General features: G+C 43.5%; 1 protein-coding gene across 2 annotated transcripts in view; it reads left to right on the top strand.

The window, feature by feature from the left end:
- LOC125456606 (uncharacterized) overlaps positions 1 to 16451 on the top strand; it is a 65099-nt gene extending 48648 nt beyond the window's left edge. For both annotated transcript variants that reach the window (XM_059647935.1, XM_059647936.1), the window contains one exon: positions 1943 to 16451. In XM_059647935.1, coding sequence (XP_059503918.1) covers positions 13627 to 14802 — 1176 coding nt within the window. In that variant the 5' untranslated portion in view covers positions 1943 to 13626 and the 3' untranslated portion in view covers positions 14803 to 16451. The remainder of the gene's footprint in view (positions 1 to 1942) is intronic.
- Positions 16452 to 19968: the final 3517 nt, after the last annotated feature.

Consider the following 19968-nt stretch of genomic DNA (forward strand, 5'->3'; position numbering starts at 1 on the left):
AACCAGCAATGTTGACCTACGAAGAAGCCTGAAGGAGGACTCCTTCATACCTTTTTGCTTCAGAGTTATGAAGCCTTTTCCTATTTAGAAAATAGCCTGCGCCTCTATTCCTTCTCTGAAAGTACATAACCTCACACTTCGCTGCATTGTATTCTGTCACTTCTTTGTCGACTCTCCTAGCCTGTTGAAGTCCTTCTGTGGCCTCCCCGCTTTCTCAAAACTACTGATCCTTCTATGTATCTTTGTGTCATCCATGAATTTAGCAACAATACCCGGAGTTCCTTCATTCAGATCATTAATTAAAGTTGTGTTGTGATCCCAACACTGACCCCTGCGGAACTCCACTAGTCATCGACTGCCATCCTGAAAAAGAAACCTTTATTTCCACTTTCTGACTTCTTCCAGTCAATCCTCCATCCATTCTAGCACCTTCCCCCGATGCATGGGCTTTTATCTTATTTAGCAGCCTTCTGCATGATACCTTGTCAAAGGCCTTCTGGAAATCCAAATAGACCATGTCCACTGCTCTCTTTCTACCTTGCTCAATAACTCCTCAAGGATTTCTAACATAATTGTCAGGCATGACCTCCCCTTGACAAACCTGTGCTGACTCAGGCTTATTTTACTATGCACTCTGAAGTAACTCGCAATCTCATCCTTAATAATGGATTTTAAAATCTTACCAAAAAAAGAGGTCAGCCTAACTGGCCTATAATTTCCCATCTTCTGCCTTAATGCCTTCTTAAAGAGAAGTGTTACATCAGCCATTTTCTGTTGGTCTGGGACCTTCCCTGACTCCAGTAGTTCCTGAAAGGTCACCACTAATGCCTCCAGAATCTCCTCCACTATCCCCTTCAGAATCCTGGAGTGTAGTCCATCTTGTCTGAGTTAGTTACCCAACTTCAGACCTTTCAGTTTCCCCAACATTTTCTCCTTAGTGGTGACTGTTCCACTGCTACTTGAGCCCTCTGATTCTCTTGAAGTTCTGGTACACTAATAGTGTCTCCCATTGTGAAGTACAAAAATATATAGAACGGCTGCTTAATATCGAAGTGACATTAATGAAACAAAAAACCTAGAAAAACAATTGAGAGCTATTTTGAAAATTAGAAACATTATTCCACATTGGCAGCAATAGACTATATATACAGATAACTGCAAAGAAGCAAGTTCAGTGTTTTGGGTCATTTATGCCATTGGATTCAGTCAAACTAAAGGAAATTTCAAAACTGAATTTCTGCCAACTTTGAAACTCCTACTGAATAGTTTGAGAGAAAGATCTTTGTGCAATTACAGTACTACAGTGCAGCAACCTTAAAGCATGTTCCAATGCAAAACATATTTCACATGCTGTGTGTGAGGAATACTTAAATAAATGCATTCAATTTCCAATGACAGGCTTACAAGAGCCCTGTATAATTTTCCACTAAACATAAGTACTTTAAATGCTGATGTTGGTGTACAAGTGGGAGTGAAACCATTTTCTGCACAATGCAGGTATGCTTTCTCTTTGTCCTTTCTTAATTCAAGATTAAATTTATAGCCTGTAGCACACAAATGATTTTTTTGTTATATAATCCTGGTAATCCTGGGAGCATTTATTGTTCTTTATTGGCATTTTCCAATTTAACTGACAAACACAACAAAAAGTGACATGTTAATTATAAAAAAAGTTCAGAATATGTTACACCTGCAGTTTTGTCCCATTTTGAAGGAATAAGCAATGGCATATTATCAATTTGAAAATGCTGTGATAATTATATGTATGAGCTGGATCAAAGATTGTGGTTTGTTTTAAAGGAAAATTGAAGGTATTCAATCAACTTACATTCACTATAATGACTGTTCAATTTGAAAATTCTAAACAATTATAATTTTTTAAACAAACCAACGTAATTACTGGAAGATAATGAATAATTGTCTCTTTCTGACTTAATTTCAGCCAATGCTTTCCCATGCTTGGAAGACAGCTCAGGTGACCATGACTGTATACAGCATCCAAAGTGACTGCCTGAAAGGAGTCAACAGTTCTTTGCATATCCACCGGAACCTTTCTTTTGCCAAAAAAGGAAACAATTTTTTTATATCTCTGCAATGATAACTGCAGTTTTAGTTTCAAGCTAAAGATGTGATTTCAGAATTATCATATTGAATATTAACTGTTTTATGTAAACTGAAGATGTCAATATTGTTAGTTTTTAAAAAGTAACTTACGGTCTCTCAACAGCATTAGCCAATGTGTACTTTAACATTACCATGTGAAAATTCAGCCATGCCTCCTGTATTTCTTTACTGGTGACTTGAAAAGTCAACAGGTTGTTCACATTCACTTAGATATTTTATTGGTTTGTTTCAAGAAACTTCTATATGATTTGGTATTGGTATTGATTAAGTTTGCATTTCGCTTGTTTTGCAGATTTCACATTGACAAAAAAGAATCAATAATTTTTATCAATATCAACAGCTATTGACTTGTACCCCAGTCTGTGTCACCTTCTGCAAAAGGGAAAACTGGAATGGAGAACAATTTAAAAATCCTTCATCATTCTTAGATCTTTCCAATTGCAGCTCCATTGAGGAGTTTTGAGGTCACATTTGACAATTTTGCAAGATTCCCAGCAAATCTTGTGTGATCATTAAAATAATAGTTAGTTTCCTGTGGTAAGATTCATATTTCAGTAGTTCATCACTGTGGAGGAGGTGGTGAGAGAGGCAGCATCTAAGAATTTTGACAGCACTGCAGTATTGAAATACCAGAGTGCAGGGAGTGGCAGATGGCGTTTTAATGTAGATAAATGTGAGGTGCTGCATTTTGGAAAGACAAACCGTGCAGGACTTGTACGCTGAATGGTAAGGTCCTGGGGAGTGTTGCTGAGCAAGGAGACCTTGTGGTGCAGGTTCATAGTTCTTTGAAAGTGGAGTTGCAGGCAAAACGATAGTGAAGAAGGCATTTGGTGTGCTTGTCTTTATTGGTCAATGCATTGAGTATAGAGTTGGGAGGTCATATTGTGTCTGCGCAGGACATTGGTTAGGCCACTATTGGAATACAGCATGCAATTCCGGTCTCCCTGCTATTAGAAGGATGTTGTGAAACTTGAAAGGGTTCAGAAAAGATTTAGAATGATGTTGCCAAGGTTGGAGGATTTGAGCTACAGGGAAAGGCTGAATCGACTGGTGCTGTTTTCCCAGGAGTGTCAGAGAGTGAGAGGTACCTTTATAGAGGTTTATAAAATCATGAGAGGCATAGATGGGGTGAATGGCCAAGCTCTTTTCCTTTGTGTTTGAGGAGTCCAAAACTAGGTGGCATAGGTTTAAGGCAAGGGGGAAAAGATTTAAAAGGAATCCAAGGGGCAACCTTTTCACACAGAGGGTGGTGTGTATATGGAATGAGCTGCCAGAGGAGGTGGTGGAGGCTGGTACAATTAGAACGTTTAAAAGGTGTCTGGATGGGTATATGAATAGGATGGGTTTAGAGGGATATGGGTTAAATGCTGGCAAATGGGACCACATTTATTTGGGATGTCTTGTCGACATGGACGAGTTGGTCTGAAGGGTCTGTTTCTGTGCTGTATACCTCAATGACTCTATGACCTGCAGCTGTTTAAAGTCACTGATTTAAAATCTTGGAGCAAAATCCCAGAATTGTGTCACAACAAAATACTGCCTCAAAGTGCTCCAGTAGGACAGTGTGCCCAATTTTCTTAACTGCTCATTTTGTATTAACTAAAGTGATTGATCTTTGGGGCTGAAATATACACACCACCTTCATGATGAACAACAGGTGAATGGACCTGTATGACACTGCCATATCTGTCACTAATCCACCTGGCCCTCCCTGATTTCACATACACATGTATAAATTAGATTCAGGACAATGCCACGGAGCCCTTGGGCCAGCTTTGGCATTCAATAAGATCATTCTCACATATCATTGATATCCATTTGCTTCCTTGAGTGAACATTCAGGAATCTACCTTTGCTTTGAAACTGTTCAAGGACCGTGCTTCCACTAACTTTTCAGGAAGACAGTTCCAAAGACTCATGACTGTGAGAATTTCTTTTGCCCAATCTTGGGTTTGCATTGGGCAGTGACTCTTCGTTCTTGATTCTCTCATAAGAGGAAACATCCTTTCTACATCTATGCTATGAAAACCTGTCAGAATTTTCAATGTTTCAATCAAGTCGCCTCTTATTCTTCTAAAGTTACACAAATACAGCCTAGTTGTCCAAAGTTTCCTTGTAAGACAATCTTCTCGTTCTAGATATTAGTCTTGTAAACGTTCTCTGAATTGCCTCCAACACATTTATACTTTCAGGTGACCAATACCGTGCACAATACACAGACACAGTCTCCCCAATGCCTTGTAAAACTGAAGCATAATCTTCCTAATTTGTATTCAGTTCCCCTTGTAATGATAAATGATAACATTATATTGGCTTTTCTAAATACTTGCTGTAACTGCCTACTAATCTTTTGCAATTCATGTACAAACACTCACACGTTTTTCTGTATATCAGAGCAATGTAATCTCTCACCATACAGACAATATTCTTTTTAATTCTTCCTGTCCAAATGGATAATTTCTTATTTACCCACATTATTGTTCATTTGCCACATCTTTGCCCTTTAATTTTTTTTAAGAAATACAGAGAATTCTAGAGACACTCTAGGTTACAGGGTGATCTAACTGAAGTTTTCAGGATATTAACATGGAAAGGCAGGGTAGATAAACTATTTTGCTGGTTGAAGATTCAAGAACCAGGAGGCATAGTCTAAGAATTGGGGCCAGGCCATTCAGGATAGATGTTAGAAAGCACTTCTACATGCAGAAAGTAGTGGAAGCTTGGTGCTAATTCAGTTGCTAAATTTAAATCTGATATAGTCACCCATTGTCATCTACATATAATCAGGGCAAATGGGCACTTTGCACATCTCACTCACTCCTTTCTCCTTGGTTTCTGTGGATACACCGACGAACTGGTTGTGACTTATCCCCTTTCGCAACTTAACCCAAAGACCCAGTCAAGAGGTGCTCAGACCACTGATTAGTGGTTGTACAAGCCCCCAACCACTGTCATGTCATTATATCTCTTGTGGTACAATCATGTTCTTGGGTCCAGATTCTGAAAGCTGGGTTTCCTGGCCATATATTCCCACTCCCTTCTGAAAGCAATCTTTGAAGATCTCCCAGCTCACTGCAGAGCCATGCTTTTCTGCTTCCCAATCCTAGTGCTTCTATTGCCACATTCATCAATGGCTTTCTTTCAAGGCTTTCTGTCTAACTGCAGAATACAGAGTCTGCAGGTAGCATTTAGAACAAGAAAACCACTCATGGCAGTGAGGTCACAAAATAACTTTGTATGTTGTCTCCTTAGATTAAACTGGGCACTGGCAGGCTCCAAATCCCAATCCTTACATCCAAAGAATGGCTATGTATCCATATATATCTTAGCTATTAAGTGACTGGTTTCTTAGCTGTGGTTCTGGAGCCACAGATAGGACTGAAAAGGTAAAGATGTAATTAATCTTTCTTAAAGTATATTGGTGTAACCAGATAGGTTTTTATGACAATATGATAGTTACATGGCCATTGTCACTAATGCATTTGTTAATCTCAATTAATCTTTTCTAATGTTGCTATTTGGTAAATTTACATTGTCATTTTCAGTTTGTCAAATCCAATCAATCAATCAATTAGTAAATTTTCCCTCTGAATTGAGAATTCACAATACTAAATCATTGTCATTGTCAGCTTTCAGTCAATTTGAGGAAGATGTGTAGTCTATCTCTAGTGGAATATGAAGATTATCTGACATACATGCAATTTAACCAATAATCATTGTAAAATTAACAAACGAAAGATTGTTGTTCTGAACTTCATAAACCATCAAATCAATCAATTTGCTGTAAATACTTGATGGGGCGCGGTTAAGAGACTTAGCTATATCCTGCATCTGAATTTAGTCACATGGTGAGCCAAAAACAGATCAAATTGACGACTCACTGCCAAAGTCTCTAAATTGTTTCCATTATTTGGAAAACCTAATGGCTAAATTGACAAGAAACTTTACAGACTATCCGAGTTAATGTGACTTTTTGTTGAGCAGGAATGTATGTGTAACATCATCAGTAGCAGAGAAAACCTAGCCAGATTCAGATGCTTTGAGTTGGTCCCTATCGACAATGTTGCATGCTGGCAATGTCTTCATTCAGAGGCTGGTGAACTTGTAGAATTCTCTACTACATAAGGTTATAGAGCCAGGTCACTGTATATATGCGGCAACAAATAAATTATCTGGATAATAATTGTGTTGAGACACTAAGTGAGCGACAGGGATAATAGTTTTCTTTTGATTAAGGATTTACTGTTACTATGGTGAATGAAAGACCAGGGTCAATGGACAAAATGGTTTACTTCTCCTCGCTTTTTGGGAGGAGAGCGAGAGCCAGACAGAGAGAGCACCAGGAGGCTGCCAGGAAGGTAAGGTTTCTTTCCCCACTTTAAAAAGCTTACCTGGAGCGGGAGCGGTCTTCATTTTTGGGAGGAGAGCGAGAGCCAGACAGAGAGAGCATCAGGAGACTGCTGGGAAGGTAAGGTTTTTTCCCCACTTTAAAAAGCTTACCTCGAGTGGGAGTGGTCTTCATTTGTTTGGGCAGCGGCTGAACCCGAGACACTACACGTGTAGTGTCTCCCACCCGCCCTCCTCCTCTAACCAAAAAAAAGACTCGGTGGTGTGTAGATAAGGTAAGGCTTTTTCTAGTTCATGTTTCTTTATATATATCGTGTGATTGCCAAAAACTTTTTGGTTCCTTTTTCATTTATCTAAGTTAAGTTTAATAATGTCAGGAGCTCTCACACCCGTGTTGTGCTCCTCTTGCTCAATGTGGGAGCTCAGGGACAGGGCTGATGTCCCTGACTCCTTCATGTGCAGGAAGTGTGTCCAGCTGCAGCTCTTGTTAGACCGCATGAAGGCACTGGAGCTGCGGATGGACCCACTTTGGAGCATACGCAATGCTGAGGGGGGTCGTGGATAGCACAGTTAGCAAGTTGGTCAGACCGCAGATTAGGATTGCTGAGGGAGATAGCGAATGAGTGACCAAAAAGCAGAGGAAGAGCAGGAAGGCAGTGCAGGTGTCCCCTGCGGTCATCTCCATCCAAACAGGTATTCCATTCTGGATACTGTTGGGGGAGATGGCTCACCAGGGGAAGGCAGCAGTAGCCAGGTTCATGGCACCATGGCTGGCTCTGCTGTACAGAAGGGCGGGAAAAAGAGTGGAAGGGCGATAGTCATTGGGGATTCAATTGTAAGGGGAGTAGACAGGCGGTTCTGCGGTCGAAAACGGGACTCCCAAATGGTATGTTGCCTCCCAGGTGCACAGGTCAGGGATGTCTCCGATTGGCTGCAGAACATTCTGAAGGGGGTGGCCGAACAGCCAGCTGTCATGGTGCATATAGGTACCAACGATATAGGCAGAAAACGGGATGAGGTCCTTCAAGCAGAATTTAGAGAGTTAGGAGCAAAGTTTAAAAGGTAGGACCTCAAAGGTAGTAATCTCAGGATTGCTACTAATGCCACGTGCTAGTCAGTGCAGAAATGAAAGAATAGCCAGGATGAATGCGTGGCTTGAGAGATGGTGTAGGAGGGAGGGTTCAGATTTTTGGGACATTGGAACCGGTTCTGGGGAAGGTGGGACTATTACAAATTGTACGGTCTACACCTGAGCCGGACTGGAACCAATGTCCTTGGGGGTGCTTTTGCTAATGCTGTGGGGGAGGGTTTAAACTAATGAGGCAGGGGGATGGGAACCAAATATTGGACAGAAAAGAGGTAGTAACGAAAGCCTGTAGGGAAATCGATGATGGAGTCAGTGTGCCTAAAGGGAATAGTAGTCAGAGAGCTGATGATGAACATAAAGGGACAGGTGGTCTGAGGTGCATTTGTTTTAATGCGAGAAGTGTAGTAGATAAGGCAGATGAGCTTAGGGCTTGGATCGGTACCTGGAGGTATGATGTTATTGCTATTACTGAGACTTGGTTGAGGGAAGAGCATGACTGGCAACTAGTTGTCCCAGGATATTGATGCTTCAGGCGGGATAGAGAGGGAGGTAAAAGGGGTGGAGGAATTGCAGTAATGGTCAAAGACGATATATCAGCCGCTGAAGGAGGGCCCCATGGAGGACTCAAGCAGTGAGGCAATATGGGTAGAACTCAGAAATAGGAGGGATGCAGTAACAATGCTGGGGCTGTACTACAGGCCTCCCGACAGTGAGCGTGAGATAGAGGTACAAATATGTAAACAGATAAAGGAAAGGTGTAGGAGAAACAGGGTGGTGGTGATGAGAGATTTTAATTTTCCCAACATTGACTGGGATTCACTCAGTGTTAGGGGTCAAGATGGAGCAGAATTTGTAAGCTGTGTCCAGGAGGGTTTTCTAGAGCAGTATGTATGTAGTCCAACTTGGGAAGGAGCCATAATGGACCTGGTGTTGGGGAATGAACCTGGCCAGGTGGTTGATATTATAGTAGGGGACTACTTTGGAAATAGCGACCACAATTCCATAAGTTTTACAATACTCATGGACAAGGATGGGAGTGGTCCTAAAGGAAGAGTACTAAACTGGGGGAAGGCCGACTATACCAAGATTTGGCAGGATCTGAGGAATGTAGATTGGGAGAAACTGCTTGAAGGTAAATCCACATTTGATATGTGGGAGGCTTTTAAGGAGAGGTTGATTAGCGTGCAGGAGAGACATGTTCCTGTGAAAATGAGGAATAGAAATGGCAAGATTAAGAAACCATGGATGACAGGTGAAATTGTGAGACTAGCCAAGAGGAAAAAGGAAGCATACATAATGTCTAGGCGACTGAAGACAGACGAAGCTTTCCAAGAATATCGGGAATGCAGAGCGAATCTGAAATGAGGGATTAAGAGGGCTAAGAGACAACATGAGATATTGTTGGCAAACATGGTTAAGGAAAATCCAAAGCCTTTTATTCATATATAAAGAGCAAGAGGGTAACTAGAGAAAGGATTGGCCCACTTAAGGACAAAAACGGAAAGTTATGCGCTGAGTCAGAGAAAATGGGTGACATCTTAACGAGTACTTTGCATCGGTATTCACCAAGGAGAGGGACGTGACAGATGTTGAGGTTAGGGATAGATGTTTGCTTAGTCTAGGTCAAGTTGACATAAGGAAGGAGGAAGTGTTAGGTATCCTAAAAGACATTAAGGTGGACAAGTCCCCAGGTCCAGATGGGATCTATCCCAGGTTTCTGAGGGAAGCGAGAGAGGAAATAGTCGGGGCCGTAACAGCTATCTTTGCAGCATTCTTAGACACAGGTGAGGTCCCGGAGGACTGGAGACTTGCTAATGTTGTCCCCTTGTTTAAGAAGGGCAGCAAGGATAATCCAGGTAATTATCGACCGGTGAGCCTGATGTCAGTGGTAGGGAAGCTACTGGAGAAGATACTGAGGGATAGGATCTATTCCCATTTGGAAGAAAATGGGCTTATCAGTGACAGGCAACATGGTTTTGTGCAGGGAAGGTCATGTCTTACCAACTTAATAGAATTCTTTGAGGACGTGACAAAGTTGATTGATGAGGAAAAGGCTGTAGATGTCATATACATGGACTTCAGTAAGGCATTTGATAAGGTTCCCCATGGCAGGCTGATGGAGAAAGTGAAGTCACATGGGGTCCAGGGTGTGCTAGCTAAATGGATAAAAAAACTGGCTAGGCAACAGGAGACAGAGAATAGGAGTAGAAGGGAGTTTCTCAAATTGGAGACCTGTGACCTGTGGTGTCCCACAGGGATCTGTGCTGGGACCACTGTTGTTTGTGATATATGTAAATGATTTGGAGGAAGGTGTAGGTGGTCTGATCAGCAAGTTTGCAGATGACACTAAGATTGGCGGAGTAGCAGATAGTGAAGGGGATTGTCAGAGATTACAGCAGAATATCGATAGACTGGAGAGTTGGGCAGATAAATGGCAGATGGAGTTCAATCCAGGCAAATGCGAGGTGATGCATTTTGGAAGATCAAATTCAAGGGCGAACTGTACAGTAAATGGAAAAGTCCTAGGGAAAATTCATGAACAGAGAGATCTGGGTGTTCAGGTCCATTGTTCCCTGAAGATGACAACGCAGGTCAGTAGGGTGGTCAAGAAGGCATATGGCATGCTTTCCTTCATTGGACGGAGTATTGAATACAAGATTTGGCAGGTCATGTTGCAGTTATATAGGACTTTGGTTTGGCCACATTTGGAGTACTGTGTACAGTTCTGGTTGCCACATGACCAAAGGATGTGGATGCTTTGGAGAGGGTGCAGAGGAGGTTCACCAGGATGTTGCCTGGTATGGAGGGTGCTAGCTATGAAGAGAGGTTGAGTAGATTAGGATTATTTTCACTAGAAAGACGGAGATTGAGGGGGGACCTGATTGAGGTCTACAAAATCATGAGGGGTATAGACAGGGTGGATAGCAAAAAGCTTTTTCCCAGAGTGGGGGACTCAATTACTCGCGGTCATGAGTTCAAAGTGAGAGGAGGAAGGTGTAAGGGAGATATGTGTGGAAAGTTCTTCACACAGAGGGTGGTGGGCGCCTGGAATGCGTTGCCAGCGGAGGTGGTAGACGCAGACACATTAGCATCTTTTAAGATATATTTGGACGGGTACATGGATGGGCAGAGAGCAAGTGGACACAGACCGTTAGAAAATAGATGACAGGTTAGACAGAGGATCTTGATCGGCGCAGGCTTGGAGGGTCAAAGGGCCTGTTCCTGTGCTGTAATTTTCTTTGTTCTTTGTTATTCTTTGTTCTAATCCTGTTTTCTATGTTTATGTTGAAGATACAGGATGGAATCTTTCATTATGGAATATAAGTCAAGCATGGAACACATTTGTGATCATCACTTCCACTCAAGGGCAGATAAAGGTTTCTTAGAAGAGCATGCAGTTTTCAGCTCATTATATATAGAACTGCAACAGCAATTTGTATGAAACAGATAGTTTCCAGATAAGTTTTGGATGCAAGAATTCCTAACTGGAGAAGCTACAGAGTTCTAAACAGGAGACAATTTATTTTCTGAAGAAAGAACTTATCACATGACAAAATACAAATATAGACTTTTTGCAACAACATTCCCTCTTCCATCCTGCTTTACTGAAAGGTTTAGTTCCTTACTGTAATTTGAATTCAGTACCTCACCTAAGCAATTGTCTTATACGATATGTTTGAGTCTGAATTTGTTGTCACCCAACTTCCACAAACACAAATTTAGTACGACAGGACAGTATTCAGGAGCCTGAACTCAAATTTTACTTTCCCTCACTTATAGGTACCAACTCTGGTGCCAGTAATGCCACAGAGGATGTTCTCAGGTAACTGCACAAATCAGGGAGCAAATCTAAGAACTTCCTAGTTCGAATGTTCCAAATGCATATTGTCTGAACTCTGAGGCAAATAATTAAGCTATTTGGAGAAGAATGCTTGAGAGCATCTACTTAATCAAAGTGAAAATCTACAAACAGCATTTACTACATCTGATTGGAGTGTCTTAAAGATGATCAGAAGGTAACGAGATGAAAAGTTGTAAGAATTTCATAGTGGGGAGTCTGGATGGTTGGAGGGATATGTGCCATTGGTGAAGTGAACAAAGGAGGACATGCAAAATGATCAATATCAGAAGAATCAAGGATTTAGACAAGAAGGCTATAGTGATGAAAAATGATGGGAAGGAAAAGAGTCAAAATGGATGCAAATAACACAGATGAAAAGGGCAAATTCGACATGCGGAGAATTGTCGGTTAATTAGGTCAACAGTTACAGCAGTTGCAGTCTCCCACTGCTGATGACATTGTGGTGCCCCTGTGCCCTGTTGCCAACTCCACAAGAGTTGCCACTGCATTCTTCCCCACCAACCAATCATGAGTGGCAAAAAAAAAGTGAATAGCCAAGATCTTTTCTCTTGGCTGGGGGAGTCCAAAACTTGGGCAATAGGTTTAAGGTGAGAGGTGAAAGATTTAAAAGGGACTTGAGGGGCAACTTTTTCATTGAGAGGATGGCGCATGTACGGAATGAGCTGCCAGATGAAGTGGTGGAGGTGGGTGCAATTGCAGTATTCAAAAGGCATCTGGATGGGTATGTGAATAGAAAAGTTTGGACAGATATGGGCTAAATGCTGGCAAATGAGACTAGATCAGTTTTGGATATTTGGTTGGCATGACCAAGATGGGCCAAAGTGTCTGTTTCTATGTTGTATAACTTTATGACCTCAGTGACGGAAAGAATCATCATCAGTCCTCTCTGTTGACACCCACTCACTGTCAATATGTTCACCGATGCTCAGGTTTGGTCTTGCCAGTAACAACTTGGCTCCAATCACATGACTGCCTTAGCAAAGTGTGGAGCTGGATGAACACAGCAGGCCAAGCAGCATCTTAGAATACAATTTTAACCTCACTGCGAAGCCTCTTCCAGGGATGCCTAACCGAAAGAAGTTGCCCTCCTCCCTCTGGACAAACCTCAGGGGATCTCTCTCCCACTGCAATTCTCTTGTAATCTCTTCAGCCTTGGAACTGCTTGACCATGTCCTGAAGCAAACCAGGTACTACAGCCACGTCACCTTCCTCAGCAGCTGCTGACAGAACCAGATCATCCCCAATGGACTACAGTCCACATTCAAGCCTTCCCAATTTGGCTCCAACTGTGACTATATCTACATTCAGAACATTGAGACCCTTCAGAAGAGTTTCTCCCTGCGAGTCCTGAAACACACACTTGCAGCAATGCGCCGGTATCTCCAGGCACTGCACTCCAGCCTAACCCAGCTCAGAGCCTTCCTCTCCCAGACTTGCAAAGGACCTCTCCTGTTTTTTATTCTCCATAGGATCCACAACCTGAACTCACAATTCTACTCAGCTTTACTGGACACTAAAAACCATAAGTACAGCTAACTCACTGGTCTCTGCCACCTAACACGGGATTCCTCCACCTCCCAAATCCCCAGCCTGACCCTGCATCTTCCCCACAATGTACTCGCTGCCATTGGCCATGAGGCCACTGCCGGACAACACACAGATGATGTCACATCTGCCACTGCCGGGTACACCACTTCCAGGACAGCGAACACAACCGCTGCTGTAGCCACCGTCGCCACTTCTGCAACCAACACCACAGATGTTACCGTCACTGCTACTGCCGCCGCCTACCCTGCTCCACCCACCACTGACACCGCTTCACCCATCATGGACGCGGACGCAACTCCGTCCACTGCCAGCACTATACCCACCGCCGACGCTGACACAACTCCACCCACTGCTGATGTCAACGGAACCCCGCCCACCGCTCATGCCGACGGACCCCACCCACAACCAACGCCGACATAGCTCCGCCCACAGCCGATGCCGATATCGCTCCGCCCACAGCCTGCACAGCCAACAGCTGCAGAGGAGACAGCATCACTGAGCCCTGCCGAATCATCACCATCCCCCCAGATCTCTCCCATACTGAGGACGAACAGTCAGTCCTCAGTAAGGGGCTCACCTTTGTTCCCCCTCCACCCACTCATCAACGAATACCAGTGATGTCTGGAGATCGAGCAGTTTTTCCGCCGCCTCTGCCTCCATGCTTACTTCTCTAACTAGGAGCCTAACCCTCCCTCCACTGACCCCCTTCTCCCGCCTCCAACACAAGTCCTCCTCCTGGACACCACTCCAAGGCCTCCTACCCTCCCTTGACCTCTTCATCTCCAACTGCCGTCGAGATATCAATCGCCTCAACCTCTCCACCCCTCTCACCCACTCCAGCCTCTCCCCCGCAGAACATGCAGCCCTCCGCTCCAACCTCGACCTCATCATAAAATCCGCGGACAAGGGAGGCGAAGTTGTAGAATGGCGCACTGACCTTTACATCGTTGAGGCCAGACACCAACTCTCTGACACCTCCTCCTACGGCTCCCTGGATCATGACCCCACCTCCAAGCACCAGACCATCATCTCCCAAACCATCCACAACCTCATCACCTCAGGTGACCTCCCACCCACAGCCTGCAACCTCATTGTTCCCCAACCTCGCGCTGCCCGCTTCTATCTCCTTCCCAAAATCCACAAACCTGCCTGCCCTGGCCGACCCATTGTCTCCACCTGCTTCTGCCCCACTAAACTCATCTCCACCTATCTGGACTCCATTTTCTCCCCCTTGGTCCAGGAACTCCGTACCTACGTCTGTGACACCACCCACACCCTCCACCTCCTCCAGAACTTCCAATTCCCCGGTTCCCAACACCTCATTTTCACCATGGACATCCAGTCCCTATACACCTGCATTCCCCATGCAGACGGCCTAAAGGCCGTCCGCTTCTTCCTGTCCCGTAGGCCCAACCAGTCCGCCTCCACCGACACCCTCATCCACCTAGCCAAACTTATCCTTACCCTCAACAACTTCTCTTTTGATTCCTCCCACTTCCTACAGACAAATGGGGTGGCCATGGGTATCTGCATGGGCCCAAGCTATGCCTGCCTCTTTGTAGGTTACGTGGAACAATCCCTTTTCCGCACCTACACTTGCCCTAAACCCCACCTCTTCCTCCGTTGCATTGACAACTGTATCGGCGCCACCTTGTGCTCCCACGAGGAGCTCAAACAGTTCATCCACTTCACCAACACCTTCCACCCCAACCTCAAGTTCACCTGGGCCATCTCCAACACATCCCTCACCTTCCTGGACCTCTCTATCTCCATTGCAGGCAACCACCAGAAACCAATATCCATTTCAAGCCCAACAACTCCCACAGCGACCTAGAATGCACCTTCTCCAACCCACCTTCCTGCAAAATTCCATCCCCTATTCCCAAATCCTTTGCCTCCGCCGCATCTGCTCCCAGAATGAGGCATTCCACTCCCGTATATCCCAGATGTCCTTGTTCTTTAAGGACCACAACTTCCTTCTTGCAATGGTCAAGAATGCCCTCAACTGTGTCTCCTGCATTTCCTGCAACTCATCCCTCACACCCTGCCCCTCAATAACTGCCAAAAGAGAATCCCCCTCGTCTTCACATACCACCCCACCAACATCTGGATCCAACGCATCATCTCTCAACATTTCCACCATCTGCAAATCAACCCCACCACCAAAGACATTTTTCCATCCCCACCCTTGTCTGCCTTCTGGAGGGACCACTCTCTCCGTGACTCCCTTGTCCGCTCCACACTCCCCTCCAACCCCACCACACCTGGCACTTTCCCCTGCAACCGCAGGAACTGCTACACTTGCCCCCACATCTTCTCCCTCACCCCCATCCCAGGCCCCAAGAAGACTTTCCACATCAAGCAGATGTTCACCTGCACATCTGCCAGTGTGGTATACTGCATCCGCTGTACCCCTTGCAGCCTCCTCTACATCGGGGAAACCAACCGGAGGCTTGGGGACTGCCTTGCAGTACATCTACGCTCAGTTCGCAATAAAAAACTGCACCTCCCAGTCATGAACCATTTCAACACCCCCTCGCATTCCTTAGACGACATGTCCATCATGGGCCTCCTGCAGTGCCACAATGATGCCACCCAAAGGTTGCAGAAACAGCAACTCATATTCCACTTGGGAACCCTGCAGCCCAATGGCATCAATGTGGATTTCACAAGCTTCAAAATCTCCCCTCCCCCACTTCATCCCAAAACCAGCCCAGCTCATCCCCGCCTCCCTGATCTGTTCTTTCTCTCACCTATCCCCTCCTCCCACCTCAAGCCGCACCTCCATTCCCTACCTTCTAACCTCAGCCCGTCCCCTTGACCTGTCCGTCCTCCCCCGACTGACCTATCTCCTCCCTACTTCCCCACCTACACTCACCTCTACTGGCTCTATCCCTGCCCCTTTAACTTGTCTGTCTCGTCTCCACCTATCTCCTGCTCTAACCATCTTCGATCCGCCTCCCCCTGTCTCCCTATTTTTTTCAGAACCCTCTCCCCCTCCCCCTTTTCTGATGAAGGGTCTAGGCCTGAAACATCAGCTTTTGTGCTCCTAAGATGCTGCTTGGCCTGCTGTGTTCATCCAGCTCCACACTTTGTTATGTTGGATTCTCCAGCATCTGCAGTTCCCATTAGCTCTGACTGCCTTCGCAACTGAGTGCCACAAGAGCGTACAAAGTAGCAGGCCTTGAAACTTAAAACAGCCTTTAACCAAGCAATACATGAATGAGCTGCAAGAAAACCAAAGTCATTCAGGGTTATAGAGCAGTCACAGCAGCCATATTTGATAACATTAGATGCTTGTGTTTGCCGGAGAAAAATCATCACTGTAGAGATTTCTCAAAAATGTGTTAATTTTCTATCTCCCTGCTGTTTCTTACAAGTGTCAGTTTAATAACATACTTCCTTGTGAATTTTCATGCAAATTGATGCAAAATAAATGGAGTGTGAGCAGTCCTAATATTTGGAGCACTTGTCCACAGTATATCATCAATAATCAATTCCATTAAAATTTACTCATGCTGGAAAAATGTTACTCTGCATCCTTATGTGTCTAAATAAAAGTGTAAATCCACAGACAGACAGAATATCAAGAACAGGAAAGCACAACAGGGTTCAGAAGACAGAAGTTCAATATTTTTGGTTTATTTTAAATGTTATCCATATGTGTTTTCCTTTGCTTCCTGTTTATGGCATCCCGAACCAAGCATTCTCAAGTATGACTAACAAAAACAGAATCTTGTAAGCTTATTTGGATTTATTGGTGAAGACATTGGAACTTTTTATTCCTGACACATGAACCTAATGGAGGCACAACAAACGTGTGATTGACAAAATACCACATTGGGAGTGTACAGAGTCACTGTTCTTATGTTCCCCACACAGGTTTGTTGCAAGTGTAACTAATGGATTCAGCTACAGAACGTATTACCAATGAGAACAGGGAGACAAGAGATAAACAGTTGCACCACCAAGCCCAGCACCTGTGAAAACCTTCAGTCGACGCTGAACAACCTTCGTATCAGAAGGTGAAGGCCGTTCAGCATGTACAAGAGATAGAAATGGACTGGAACCTTTCACAATGCATGCCATTTCCTCTAGATAAATGAGGAGCTATGTCAGCACAGACTTAGGCTGTCCTGGGAAATTGTCAGGTGCTGGACTGGGAACTATGATGTGATGGGTGGGTGGCAAGTGACAGCTGCATTGAACTTTTATGCAATTGGTTACTTCCAAGCAGCCACTGGAGACCTGTGAGGGATCATTCAATACTTGACTAACAAATGCATCATGGCTTAAAAACAATACTCAGCAGGTGTGGCAGCATCTGTGCAGAGAAAGCAGAGTTATTGATTTGAGTCCAGTGACTCTTCTTCAAATGTATCAAGGTTGTTACCAATGAAAATTGTATCAGATTACATTATTTTATTTTGTTTTCCCGTTATGAGATCAATGCTGCAATCTGGGCAGTAACCTTAACCAACATAGCAGCCTTAACCCAGGTGCAGGGCTTGAAATACTGTGCACGTGTTGTACTGAGAGGGCCATTTCATAACACAGTTGAGTTCATCAATGGAAAAGGCTTCCATTCCATCAATGTACAAGCCATCTGTGATCAGTGGTGCTGTGATCAGTGGTGCTACATCTTAAAAGTTTTCACCAGGTACCCTGGGAGCTGAAATGATGCCTATATCCTTGAGAACTTTCCGAGTCCTGCAGTGTTTCAAGGGCCAGATACTTTACAAGGATGGTTACTAGGGACCATGGCTGATGATTTGATTTTGACTTGATTTATTACTGTCACATGTACTGAGGTACAGTGAAACATATTGTTTTGCATGCTGTCCAGGCAAATCATGCTTTACTTAAGTACAGCAGGGTAATAGAACAGAATGCAGAATATAACGTTATAGCTGTAGAGAAGATGCAGAGAAATATCAACACTTAACATATGAGAGGTCCATTCAAAAGTCTGATAACAGTGGGGAAGAAGCTGTTGTTGAATTTGTTTTTAAACTTTTGTATCTTCTGCCCAATGGAAGAGGGTGGAAGAGAGTATTTCCAAGTGAGTGGGATCTTAAATTAGGTTGGCTGCTTTCCCAAGGCAGCAGGAAGTATAGGCGGAGTCAGTGGATTGAACGCTGGTTTCCATGATGGACTGGGCTACATTTACAACTCTGTAATTTCTTGCAGTTTCAGGCAGAACAGTTATAATTCAACCTAAGATGCATTCAATGGTGCCTCTAGAAAAATTGGTTAGAGTCATGTGGACATGCCAAATTTCCTTGGCCATCTGAGGAAGTAGAGGAGTTGGTGTGCTTTCTTGACCGTAGTGTTGACATGGCTGGACCAGGACAGATTGTTGCTGATATTCATTCCTAGGAAGTTGAAGCACTCTATCACTCCACCTGAGCATTACTGATACAGACAGGGGCATGTCCTTAACTCTTCTTCCTAACATCGATGAACAGCTCATTCATTTGCTTACATTGAGAGACAGATTGTTGTCTGTATACAATGCCATTAAGCTTTCTTTCTCTTGTCTGTACCGAAATTGAAAAGATGTTTATTGAAGTTTTTTAAAAAAATGTTATGCTGAATTTTAATAGAATTAGTGGAAATGGTTCATCTGTCTAGGGAGGAAGTGAATTGCAAAATAGCTGTAAATTGCCTTTCTGTATATTTGATTGGCAGAGTTTGATGTTACACTTTTAAATTGTGGCATTTTTTGTTCATTCATTTGGGGTATTTTAGTGTACTTGCCATAACTTTGTATATATATTCATAATATGTGCCATGACTTTGCGTTTAAAGATGCTCCACTGATCTTCGACTGAGAAGTTGACCATCAGAGCTATTGTTGTCATCATTGCAAAGAACCAATCTTGTAACTGAGCTGAAATGAGATGTTTGTGATACACTTTGACATTAACTTCAGGCAGCACGGCCTGAAACTTTGCACAAAGCCCTCATGATGCTGGTCACTAAACATTAAATAGGAGAAAACTTCAATGATTGAGTGCTGGGACAAGAAAAATGTACAAACTAATGAATTAGAAGGAGGACTGGGCTGTTCAGCCCTTTCAGTCTAATTCATTATTTGATAAGATCATGCCTGCTTTAAATATGACCTCAATTCTACTTTTCTCCAACTCTACTTACTCCCATACCCTCAGATTCTTGACGGATAAGGGAGTCAATGAAAAAAAAATGAAAGTGCTGGAGAAACTCAGCAGGTCCAGCAGCATCTCAGAAGGCAGGAACTAAGTTAACAAAGTTAAGTTTTGAGCCTAACATGATTCTTCTTTTGCATTCAAAGGAGTGGAAACTGACAGCTGTTATGCTGCTGACAAAGGTGGAGGAGGACCAAGTGGAATAACTCTTCTATTTTAACCTTAAAAATATTAAATGACTCTGCCTCCTCTTCTCCCTGAGGAAAAGAATTCTACAGACTATCCATCCTGTGAGAAAAAAATTCACAAAATTCACCTAATTCTTACAGTGGAGAAGGAGGTGTTTTACACTTTTGACCATTATGCCTGCACAGGTCTTCATATGAGCATTATTAGGTAATTATCCTGCTTTTTTGCCACTCTCCTGCACATTAGTTTTAACCAGATAACCATCCAATGCCCTCTTGAATGCCTCAATTGAACCTACCTCCTCCCACAAGTCTAGGCATTCCATACTGTAACTACTTGCCAAGAGAAAATGGACTTTTTATCATATCATCCTTGTTTCTTTTGCAAATCACTCTAAATCTATGCCTTCTTGTTCTTGTATATTTTACAAATTGTAACCGTTTCTCCCTATCTGCTCTATCAATCCAGCTCATTTTTTGAAAACCTCTATCAGATCCACTTTTATTCTTCTTCTCTCTAAGGAAAACATTTTCAAGATCTCCAATTTATCTTCATAACCGAAGTTTCTCAGCCCAGGAACCATTCTTATGAATTGCTCCTGTATTTTCTCCAATATGTTCACATTTTTCCAATAATGTCGT

Source organism: Stegostoma tigrinum, chromosome 8, assembly GCF_030684315.1.
Source record: "Stegostoma tigrinum isolate sSteTig4 chromosome 8, sSteTig4.hap1, whole genome shotgun sequence".
In the NCBI taxonomy this organism is placed as follows: domain Eukaryota; kingdom Metazoa; phylum Chordata; class Chondrichthyes; order Orectolobiformes; family Stegostomatidae; genus Stegostoma; species Stegostoma tigrinum.